Source organism: Prionailurus viverrinus, chromosome B3 (assembly GCF_022837055.1).
Source record: "Prionailurus viverrinus isolate Anna chromosome B3, UM_Priviv_1.0, whole genome shotgun sequence".
Taxonomy (NCBI): Eukaryota; Metazoa; Chordata; class Mammalia; order Carnivora; family Felidae; genus Prionailurus; species Prionailurus viverrinus.
The window spans coordinates 99483703-99496330 of record NC_062566.1 but is presented as its reverse complement, the minus strand read 5'-3'; the positions used below and the strand labels follow the sequence as shown (position 1 = coordinate 99496330).

Below are 12628 nucleotides of genomic sequence, written 5' to 3'. Positions count from 1 at the left end.
ATCTGCTGCCGCTGTGATATTCTGCTACAAAGGGTTGATGGGACTTAGGAAAGTGAACAATAGAGCTTTCTGGGAAAAGCAGAGTAAATCAAGAAAGTCTATGACTTCCGCACATTCTGAAGGGATTGTGGTTTACATAAATTTTCTCCCAATTGGAGATTGAGCTCTTCCTCATCTTACACATGGGATTTAGTTGTCACTCAATGGTAACAGCTGTGAAAAGGTGAAGCGGCCCACCGCTCAGAATATTGCCTTCGCTTTTAAAGCAATTAACCCATGAACAGGAGGATACCTGGTGATATCAAAGGGATTAGGCCAGCCAGTGCATTATTAACATTTCCTTGAACTAATTCTAACTCTGACTAGCTGTCAGAAAAGACTCTACAGTCTTAAAAAAGAGTTTTTGCCCTGCTTTTTTCCCCTTCAAAATGAAGTGCTGCTATTTGAGCCTAATATGTCCCTCTACTTATAAGAAAATGCAAATGAACCAAGCTCTTAATATGCTTAACCAGTCTGAGTCAATGCAATTTTAATACAAGTATGAGAGAAATATATGATCAATTAACCAGGGATCAAGACAGATATTCTCCTGAATGGAAATTAATGCTCCAGTACTTTCCATTCTTCTTCAACTACAAAAACTTGGGGCCTATTTGTTACTTATGCATAGTTACCTCTGAAATTAGGAAGAGCTTCACATTATTCTCTATGGCAATAATCTAAAATACTCTCTGAGCTGGAAAATCCAAATGTCCCTTAAGCAGGAGATTCTACATTCTCTAAGGTATGGCATTTTAATTTTCTATTCTTTATTGAATGGAGTCTTAGCTGAAGCTGCAAGAGTCGCAGACACAGGGCTCAGAATCAAGTATTCCTCTTCTAAAAGTTTAAGCAAATTAATTTTTAGCAGCAGCATAATGTTTAGAATTATATTGCTTATACAAAACAAGATACCCCACAAATAAAATACTGGCACAAAACAACCTGCCGGAAGATATTTAAGTATCACTGAAACTGGTTAAGTTCTTTGCAGCAGGTAGGCAGAGTTTCAATACACCTTTAATTATTATTTGTACTCATATATTCTAGCTAACGTGGTTGACATCAAGAGATCTGATTTCTTACTGTGCAGTGTTAACAGTGTTAGAAAGTTTTTTTTATGCAAGTGTCCTAAAACAGTAGTTCCTAGAAAAAAAAAAATTGAAAACCTGTTTAATGGTTAGCGACTTTGTCTTAATTCCTTTGAAATAAGCACTGAATTTTGATTATAAAAACTAAAATAGTTTTACTTTCGAGCCACATTCGTCCTCAACAAACACTGTTGGATGAATTCTTCTAGAGTTCCACTTGGTCCATAATAGTTTGGAAAGGATATGCTGACTCTCAAACCTATTGAGAATATATTCCCTGCCCTGTAACTCCCAAAATAAACGATACAGGATACACCCTGATCTGAGATCACAGGCAATTTAAATCTTCCCTGAGGTAAAGAATTTTTAACAATGCTATCAACATACTCCATCTTCTTTTACGGATAGCAGAACATATGAGACGTAAGCATGTTGACGTTTAGTGACCGTGATTTCAGCGCTCCTTCCTTACTAAGTACATAGGACCGAGTGTGACACTTCTTAGGAAATAAGTTTGGAATTCAAGTAGTAAGCAATGCTAAGGCATGTTCATATTCATGATTTACAAGACCTATAACTTCTTAAATTTTGTATTAATAGGATTTGTGAATTTCGAATATGACACTTTAAATATTGTGCCATTAAACTTAAAAATCATTTGCTTTAATGGCCTTAAAAGAGAAAATCCCAGTTTCTACGAATCACTGACTGCGTTCCGTAGTCTTAAAAACACAGATGTACATATTAATAAAATGAATACTATTTCATATAAATGAAATGCATTAAACTCTCTTAACATAATGAATGCTTAAAAATACCCCTGAAGGGGACAATACATAAATAAATACATACAGAAACAACTGCCACAATCTTACTATTTTTAATTCAATAAACTACAATGACACATACAGCTTTTCACGTGCTGTTTTCCTCATATGCTTTCTACATTAAGGCAAAGCACACAGACATGAGTTCTTGCCAACCATTAGGAAAGATTGACAAAAAATGCAGTGTTAATGACATCTTATGGCTTTTAAAAGCAAGAGAAAGACACAAGGAAAGCAAAAATTACATCGTAATTGGAAACAACGAATAAATTGTTCTTTCAACCTAAGTCATGTTTACTGAAAAAAACACAGCTTTTTACATCAACACATTTAAACAGAAATTTGCTTTTAAAATGCAATCTTTGTTTAAAAGGTACAGAAGGTCTTTATGTCCACCCCAAGAGCTAAATATAGTGAATGCTATGTGAACAATTACCTGAAAAAAATCTAAACCTGTTAAAAGAATTAATTTACTGCACACCAGTCAGCACTAATCCTACATGTACAGTAATGTTCTCTTAAGTGATGGGGGAAAGAAAGAATAAAACTGTTTCCTAGATCAAAACCCTTCAATATTCAACAACGAAACGGAATGATGATTTGGCCTGTAAATGAATAAAGTAGTAAAATGTCCCCTCAACAAATTCTGATAAAAGGAGTCAACCTGTAAAGGAATACATTTACTATACGCTGATACTGGGAAAAAAGCTGTCACTGTAATGGCTGTACAAAAACTGTGTCCTGCTGTTGGGTTTATATTCACAGAAGAAAGGTTTTAAAGGTTAAGTTCAGGTCATACAACAAATGAAATTGTAACAAGCCAGCTGACATTGTATAATGTCTTCTTCCACTCAATCAATAGGCTACTGTTAGTCCTATTACCATAGAGATGGCTTGCTCTTTCCTGAAGGGTGTCTATTGTTTGACAAAACAGATTTGCCACTTGAACTAGGTTGTTCCCAAAGGACGTGTACCTTGTCAATTATTTGTATTCAAAATAATGAAGTATTTTCATATTAAAATGTATGTAAGAGATAATATCGTTAGATCCCTTTTCTGAAAGAAAGCAACTTTCCCAAGTACAGTATTACTAAAACATTACTAAAACCACTCAAATATCCAGTTTAGTCATATTAAGAGTTTTTGATTTAAAGTATCTGTCAGCAAATATACAAATTTATCATTAAGACTGTATTAAAAGAAAAGGGTCACAGGTTAAGTGTGCTAATCTAAAACCCATTATAATCAAGCATAATAATAAAAGGTATTTTAAAATGTGGACAACTCAAAGGAAAATTATTGTCCAAAGCTATTTGGATTCAGTAAAGATAAAGACTTCTATGTACGATTTTTACAGTGGTTTTCATGGGGAATGGTATCACCAATTAATATAGTGAACAGCATGAAAAAGTTTTAGAAACCAAATCACTTTATTTGCCTAAGAGCTTTTTATAGCCACATAGCATTTAAATACACATGTTATAGAAATACCTTCTAAAATACAGGTAAAGAATGAAAAATAAAATAAAATAAATAAAATACAGATGAACTAACAAAATAAATACAACTATTAATTTTCTTTATGTGCTTTTGTCTTAAATGTCTTATGAAAATTATTAATTTGTACACTCAATACAGTACAAGTAAGTTCTGTATTTCAACCTAGATATTTAAAAATTAAAAAGATCAGTTTTTTTGTCTGAATAGACATAATGACAGATTCTTAATTATAAAAGACTCAGGAGAAAGAATTCTAAAGAAGATTATTCTAATCATTTAGAAAAAGAAAGTATTCGTAATACTAATCAATTCAAGCAGAGATGTTATTTTCAACATTTCATACTTAAAGATTTGGCTATCACCGAGAACCTGTAAGACTGAAATAAAAATGAATTAAATAATATAGATAAAAATTTAGTAAATGATCAATAGTCACAACATTTGAATCCGAAATCTTTCCACAAATAAATTTAAAAGTAAGCTTTAGAGTCATAATTATGTTAACTTTTACCTTTCTGTAAATAATGAAAAAGGAAACTTAGGAAGAATTTAGCCAAAGGGCAATATTATGACTAATGCAAATAAAAACATTAGTCTCCAAAAATGGCATTTGAAACTGTCTATTCAAATTACACTATATTTACAGACAAAAATTTATTGTTATACTAAAAACTACAGTAGTTTTTGAAAGAAGTGTTTTAATTTGGCTCTCCCTTTGCAGGAAGTATCATTGTATTTTTTACTATAATCTCCTGAGGTATAGGTTAGACTGAGTTAAGAATGAAGGAGACAGGAACAGCAAAGACAAATAAGTTTACCAACACCCTAAACTAATGACCCATTTTTTAAAAGCAAGGTAGCCTTCCAAACTAAGAAAGCCTTCCATCCATGAAGTAAGTGGGGTCTAATTTGCCTCCCTTCCCTACCGCTATAATGGAACAAAGTGAAACCTTACTAAATCCTTATCCCAAATTTATTTCCTTAGTTAACAGCCTCATTTCAAAACGTAGACAACATGTGCGTATTTAGAATACAACATAATTAGGTAGTAGCTCTGGCCCTGACAGGCAGCTGCCCATCAGCAACACTGTGAGTAATTAAATGATATTTACCATTTACCAAAAGATGAACTTCATATTGTTGAATTAAACTGGCCCATCTGCATCTTCATAAAATGACAAACCTTATTAGTTCTGCCTAACCAGAGAACTGCGATAATGAACTAGTGACACCTTTACTCCATTGTACGAAGCACGACCAACTGTGTAATCATCTGAGGGGTCAAATGCATATGAAATTACCGGAAATTAAGAAAGTGAAATCACATGAGTGATTAGGAAAACCATTCAAGCGACAAAAGCTTTTTTTTTTTTTTTTAACGTAAGCACTTAGACCATAAGACAGCTACATCTCCAATTAGCCAAGATTAACTTTAACTGATCAACTACTTTACCTGAAAACGGTGAAAAAAAGTAATGCTGCAGCTACTGCTCCAAATAAGCCACACAGAAGATTGACTCGGTAGGCAACTGAACCGAAAGGAAATAGTATAATTGCCAGTTTAGCCACCAGAGTGAACAAAGGATAGCCAGGAGGATGGGCAACCTATGGAAAAATCAGCAGGTTAGGAGGTTTTCACCCACTGAAGAGTCACACTGGCTTTAATTGGACAGGAGCCTTTTTCTCGGGCAAGTAGCGAGATAAAGAGGCAATGACTCAATGTTTGAATGGTGGTTTTCTATTGTAATCCTTTTGTGCCAATACAAATAAATATTTTCTTTCGTGGATTTGGCAGTGTCTACCACATGGTGTGTCACCTACAGAAAGGGTGACATATTTCATTGTCAGTTCTTAAGCAGCCTGTTCTCTGGGTTCACAGTGCATTAGGGTCATTTAAAAGGCTATTGAGAAGAAAGCAGGTTCTGAAATACCGTATTGGTGAGAAAGTTGAAAGACCACACTGCTATCGGATTACCACCACGCTGACAGTCCTAAGGTCTTGCCTAAAGGGATCATGCACCATAATAAAGTTTATTAAATAATAAACTTATTAAAACTGTTAACCCGATTTATTTTATTCTCCATAGCTTATACAAAATTTGGGGTGATAATAAGCCAGCTACTGTATATATAGTAAAGGCTTTGCTTTATAATTTAGTTTAATTGGATTTAAAACTTAAAGTAAATTGTCACGTACTGTACTTATAAGTTACTAAAAACTGGGGTTTGAAAATAAATTAATCTACTTTACTCCATGCTTAATTAAACTTTCTTAATTCCTAAAACTGTTAATGAGAGCATTGATTAAACAATAAAACTAATACTTACTCCAAGCTCATGTGCGGCTGTGATCAGTTCCCCTGTGAAAAAATAATGTAAAACCAATAATTACTATTAGAAAATGACACTCCTCCAAAGTTTTCAAAATCCAAATGCTTGCACTGGGGTTTTGCATTAATTTGACTGGATAAAACTGTAAATCTGTAGAGATTTAACAGCATGAAATAGTCTAAGGATATTTTCTCCCTTAGGTCTTACTGAACAAATGATCTTTGATAGCTTTTAATAACTGGTCAGTGGAAATATAGGTGAATTCTCGTTTCTAAAAAGTGCCTATTGTCCTTCCTAAAAGTTGTACACACTTACAAATATATAAAAACTCTTGTGAAATGATAGTGTAATATGCTGTATTGTCCCTCAAGATTTTAGTATTAAAATGTCTACAAAGATGCAACTTTATGATACATAACATGTGCAGACATCTGAGGCTTGGACACTCCATTACATGTACCATTCTGCCCTAAACTGGCGTTTGAATACCTTCTCTACATTAATTACGTTGGAGATCTTTAAATGACTGCTAAATACTTCTTGCTCCGGGTTATTTTGGGAAGTTCCGACTACCATAATACATTTCTTCAAACCACTAAATCATTATATTACTTACATAGCCCTTTGTAATTCTTTGCCATCAGTGATTATTTCTAAAATTACGATACAGTAATTCAATGCCTATTTGTTAATATTTTAAGTATCCAGAGCACAGGGTTTGTAATACGTACAGTACAATGTAAGAAATCAATGTTGATGATTTATGAGTTACTATTATCTATTAAGAAATCTATTAATGGCCATTTTCTACCCTTCGATGGATGTTAATTTGAATACTCTTAATTTCTACTGTCCCAGCTACGATGTAGATCTTCACCCTCTGGCCTGGACTACAGCAAAAGCTTTGACCAGTTTTCTACTTCAATTCATCTTCATACTGAAATCACTTATCACCATACCACCCCCCCAAAAATGTTGGACTAGATCACTAATCCAAAATTTCTCAGTTGCTGCTCTCAGTTTACTAAATGAAGTTCAGATTCCTCAGCACAACAGGCTAGCCCTCTCTGGCTTCGAGGGCCCTTTACAACGCTTACATCCTACGAAACCTATGCTCACCTCAGTCAAATCTTACTACTCACCGTTCCTCTGGAATGGTTCTCTTTTGCACCTCTTATCACTCATTTCCTCACCCAGTATTCTCTCCTAAATCCTTCAAGGCCTAATTCAATTGCCACCTTCTCAGTGACACCTTTCCTTATACATATCCTTCCCCAGCCTCCCCCGTCAAGATTAATCACCTCTTCCTCCTCCATAGAACCTGCTCTAACCTCTCTACGCAGCACTTAGATTGCCGGATATTCCGGTTAGTTGTTTTCATTTCTGTCGTTCCTATGAAGTTGAAAATATTATCCTAGCCACTTCAGGAGTCTGTCAAGACACCACCACCTCTCCCTCCTCTGGTCACACAAAGAGACTAATTCAAGCCCTGCACACAGAGGTTGACAACAAGACGAATCATATTGTCATCCTTGCTACTAAGATGCCCTTAGTAGCATCCAAGGGCCAGTGAATGGTTGCATCATGGAAGCCCCACAAGGGCACCCAAAGAGATACTAGACACTGCTCACCTAAGTCAATGACGTAGGGACATCTTTTAATTCTGGAGATATTTAAGAGCACCTTGGAAACAAAGGCAATTTTTTGTATCTTAAAGACTTTTTAAAGAAATTGTTTACGGCCTAAAAAAATTTAAAGAAACCATTCCCTTTATAACCACCATCAAGAATGTTGGATAATTTTACTCCAGAATGGATTAGCATGCTGTCTTCAGTCCCAAACTGTTTTCATCAGCTTTTGATATTTCTATAGTTATGATGAAACACAGTTACATTCAAATTTTCAAAGTCACTATTCTCCATGTAAAATACCTTTAGAATTGCATTTAACATGAAGAAAAATAGCCTACTTTCTCTAACTTCTTTTTACCATTAAAAAGTCATAATGCTGTTATTTTTTTCTTGAAGTTCATTTATTTTGAGAGCCCATGCACGTGAGGGAGGGGCAGAGAGAGAGAGAGAGGGAGAGAGAATCCCAAGCAGGTTCTGCACGGATAGCACAGAGGCAGATGTGGAGCTTCAATTCATGAACTGGGAGATCATGACCCAAGCCAAAGTCAAGAGTTGGACTCTTAACCAACTGCATCACCCAGGAGTCCTATAATGCTGTTATTCTTTGCTGGAGCTCTTTGGTATAAAAATCAGGAATGTGACAAACTTCCATCACCAACTCTTATCAAATGGTAAACTAGTATCTAAATAGAAACCATAGCTATTATTAAATTATTAAAGCCTATAAATGTATCCTTGGAAAAAGCTAAAGGGAAACGTTACTCTTAAAGTTATGATTAAGAGAAAAGAGAATGTGACTTGGGGGGAGGGGGCGGGTGAAGGAAGAACCTCTTGAATACTTGCTTTCTCCCAAACCTTTACCCTAGGGCTTCCTCAAATTTAAGTCCTACTACAACCTGCACCAGAATGCTTTTTTAAAATGAAGATTCCTTGACCAAACCTACCTACATTAAGACCCTCTGGCATTGGGGCCCAGGTTTCCTAGGCAATGCTGAGGTGCATTCAAGTTTGAGAATTACAGCTTTTCTGTCTGAGACACAAATGGGTGGCAAGCTCAGAACTGTTAGCAGATGCTTAACCTTTACAAAAACTAGCTCCCTCTGTATTATACTTTTTGTATTAATTAGTTATATTTTCATCTATCAAGTCTATTAAAGACAGCATCCTTAAAATATATAAACACATAAATAAGCTGATTTATTTTTCCCAAGAATAACAAGAGAAGTGAAGGCTAGATTCCCACACTCTCCTCCAAAGGATGAGTATTTCCTGCCCATAAATCAACTATGTGTATCAAGTAGTGCAAAAAATAATTTTGGCAAGGCCACACAATGTGATAGATTTATGGAGTATAATTTAAGACTTATCAGGAAGAAAAATACATACTTTATATTGGTTTTGAGATGTGTTCCATTTATTGATAAAAAATATATTTCATAAACAGAAACATTCAAGGAGGACAGTACTTCCATCATATAAACAAAATTGTCAAAGACATGATTATACAAATTCACTGGCAATACCTGGAAAAGTTTATTTATCATTTCCAACAATGAACCCCAAAATATTAGAAGCAACCACTATTTAGCATCAAATTAAATCAGAACACCTAAAAAGTCTGGTAACTCAATCTGAATAAATAACTTTATTCTACTGGGGAAAAAGTAAAAGACAATATTAATAAAGATACCAATCACAGATTTTAAATATCAGTATATATGTAATGACGGGTTTAACTACGAACTTAGAGCAGAAGTTAAGAGAGCATGTTCTAAGTCAATCTACTGGAGTTCTCTCCTCGACTGCCCCTACTTTCTAGCTGTGTGATTCTGGACACAGGTTGGCCTCAGTTTTGTCAGCTATCAAAGAAAGATATTGGTAGTGCCTACCTCATAGGGAGAGTAACTGAATTAAAATGACAATCCATGTAAAGCACTTGGAACAGTGCCTGGCATACAGTAAGATCTCAGTAAGTGTGAGTTGTTTTTATTCATCCCAATACTGCAGGCTCAAAGAACCATGGTAACCTGCAATATTTTTTTCTTTTTTTTTAAGGTATAGAACTACTCAATCTTTGAGTAATGCTCTCCATTGTCAAACTCTCACTTGCACTGCTGGTGGGAATGCAAACTGGTAGAGCCACTCAGGAAAACAGTATGGAGGTTCCTCAAAAAACTACAAATAGAACTACCCTACAACCCAGCAATGGCACTACCAGGTATTTATCCAAAGGATACAAAAATGCTAATTCAAAGGGGCACATGCACCCCAAAGTTTATAGCGGCATTATCGACACTAGCCAAATCATGGAAAGGGCCCAATGTCCATCTACTGATGAATGGATAAGGAAGATGTGATACACACACGCGCACACACAATGGAATACTACTCAGCGATGAAAAAGAATGAAACCTTGCCCTTTGCAACAACGTGGATGGAACTAGAGTGTATTATGCTAAGTGAAATAAGTCAGAGAAAGACAAATGCCATATGATTTCACTCATATGTGGAATTTAAGAAACAAAATATGTGAACAAAGGGGAAGGGAAGCAAAAATAAGATAAAAAAAAAAAAGAGAGAGAGGGATACAAACCATAGGAGACAAATACAGAGAACTGAGGGTTGCTGGTGGGGGGTTTGACTAAATGGCTGACGGGCATTAAGGAGGGCACTTGTTGGGATGAGCACTGGGTGTCATATATAAGTGATGAATCACTAAATTCTATTCCTGCCATCATTATTATGTTAATTAACTTGGATTTAAATTTTAAAAATAAAAAAAAACTCTCACACCTTAAAAAAAACCACCTCTCACAACTATAGTTATTTCTATTATTTAATGTAAACCTTGGATACTGCTCCTATTTGTTCAACAGGACTTGAAAGAAAGATTAAAGGTAATGATTTGTAAAAAATAAAAAAAAAGGATCTTCAATGTGGCAGACAGCCCTGAAGACAGCCCCCAGTGATCCCCAACTCCTGGGGTTCTCACTATATAATCCTCTCCCCCTTGAGTGTGGGTTGGATTTATCGACTAACTTCCAGGAATAAAATAGGGCAGTCCTGCATCAATCACTTCCAAGACTAGGTTTACAAAATGACCGACGTGTCCGAGGAAGGTGCCATCTTTTCTGGTCACAAGAGTCGGCTTCCCGAGAGACCCACTTGGCAAAGAACTAGATTGAGGTTACAAGCGGTTCCTCTCCCCAAGATGACCCTCGAGAAGACGACAGCTCCCGTCCACACCATGACAACAACCCCGTCCTGAGTAAGAGCACCCAGCTAAACTGCCCCCGGATTCCTGATCCACAGAAAAAGTAAGATCATAAACATTTGTTTTAAGCCACTAAATTTGGGGCTATCTTGTCAGGCAGCAAAAGATAACTAGTACACTCCATGTTTTCGACCTATAGATTCACTACCTGAAGTTACACCACCATTCTGACAAAATTAGGCATTACTGGATGGTCATTTAATTTGGCAACAAGACAAAATCAAAAACGGAACCTGGGTCTTGTTCCTCATCCCAAATATAGGACAATCCTATAACAAACACAACAATTGCTCGTGTCATTTAAATGGTCCCTGCTTTTCTTTTTAATAAATCAGCTTGTTTTAAGCCACACCTAGCTTCCACTTTTTCAAGTGTTCGCCCTCAAATTTCCTGCATGGCCGGTTCCTTTTCAACACCCAGGTTTCAACTACAATATGCTGCTCAGAGGCCTTTCCTGGCTAGCCTTTCTGGTGGAGCCCCACTCTCCATCCCGTCTCCCTCCGCTCATCACTACTCAACTTATCACTGTTTATGCAGTAGTTGGTGTACGGTCTCGACCCGCACTGGAATATTCTCCACGATACTTGGTCCCCACCACTGTTATTCCTTTTGTCTGGAACACGGTAAGGACTCAGTAAGTAGTATTTGGGGGGGCTGAAAAGGAGTGGACAACGAAAACTCGGGTCCCGAAAAATGGACCCCGGGCAAGCGGAGAAGTCGCTAAGTCCCACCGGGTGAAACCAACAAGCCCCTTCTCCAAAGCCTGAGAACTACAGAACCCGGTTACAGGAATGGAATCACAAGCCGGTTCTGGAACGCAAAACGCTGCACTGGGCCAGGGGGGGACGGGGAGCGGGGCGATGGAGGGCGCGAGCCGACCGACGAAGGAGAGGGGCAGGAGGGCGGCCCTGAGATACTTTACCCGAGTCTCCCCCCGGCACCGAGGGGGGCAGCGTGAGGGTGAACACGGCGGCCACGGAGGCGAACACGGCCAGGCCGCCGCGGAGGCCCCCGGAGCGCCGCGGCCCCACCCGGGCTGCCCGCCCCCCGGCCGGGCCCCTGCCGTCGTCATGGAGACCCATGGGCCCGTGGGGCCCGGGGAAGGAGGCCGCGGCGGGCCCAAGGACTCGGGTGGCCCGGAGTTTTCCCCGCGAGAGGCGAGCGCAGCCCGCGCGGCGGCTTCCGGGTCGGGCCCCGGGCCGGCCGGAGCGCACCTTCCTTGGCCCGGCAGCGGGGGGCGGGGGGGGGGGGGGGGAGAACGCGGCCGGCCTGGCGCGAGCGGCTCGGGGGTTTTGCGGTAGCGCGCCAGGCGGTGGGAATCCGCGGGGTTATCTGGTGCTTTACCGACGCCCACCACAAGCACGAGCCTACTCTCGAGAAAGCAAGCCCGGGCGTGGGGCTGCCGTGTCCACGGCCTCCCCCCGCTGACGCTGACTTGGTCGGGTCTGACGGAGACGGAGCAGGGTCGCAAACCGGGCGGCGCCGGGACCGCCTCTGCCCCCGCTGGTGTGGCGGTGGAACTACACGCCGGGGCCGTGGTCGCCAGCCTCAGCCTTCAACTGGGCGGGAACCAGGGGAGGGGTGCGTACGGTGGGCGCCACGCGGGCCAATACGGACGTCGGTCGCGTGTTGGCGGCGATTAATTCCGAGCCCGTGTGCGAATTGTTGAATCATTGAGTTAGTTTCAGAGAGATTAAAATAAGCTAATTGGTCTTTTTTTTTTTTTTTTTCTTATACAGCATGAGGAAAACTCAACGATGAGTTGAGAAACTTGAGTTTCTGCGTTAATCCCAGTAACTCCTATCCTGCTAAAGTTGCCTCCTTCTTTAACGAAGAGGGGTATTTTGGTGGAGTTTGACCACAGCATGGCAAATGAAATGGAGACACGGTGCTTCACGATTAGCTGCACTGCAAAAAAAAAAAAAAAAAAAAAAA

General features: G+C 38.8%; 1 protein-coding gene across 6 annotated transcripts in view; it reads right to left on the bottom strand.

Annotated features, from left to right (window-relative positions):
• TMEM260 (transmembrane protein 260) overlaps positions 1–12097 on the bottom strand; it is a 72950-nt gene extending 60853 nt beyond the window's left edge. For 2 of the 6 annotated variants that reach the window (XM_047862014.1, XM_047862015.1), the window contains exons 1-3: positions 11616–12097; positions 5786–5817; positions 4911–5062 (exon numbers count right to left, since the gene is read on the bottom strand). In XM_047862014.1, coding sequence (XP_047717970.1) covers positions 4911–5062; positions 5786–5817; positions 11616–11775 — 344 coding nt within the window. In that variant the 5' untranslated portion in view covers positions 11776–12097. The remainder of the gene's footprint in view (positions 1–4910; positions 5063–5785; positions 5818–11615) is intronic. The other 4 variants (XM_047862018.1, XM_047862016.1, XM_047862017.1 and 1 more) reach the window with 3 other exon arrangements.
• Between the last annotated feature and the right edge of the window lie 531 nt (positions 12098–12628).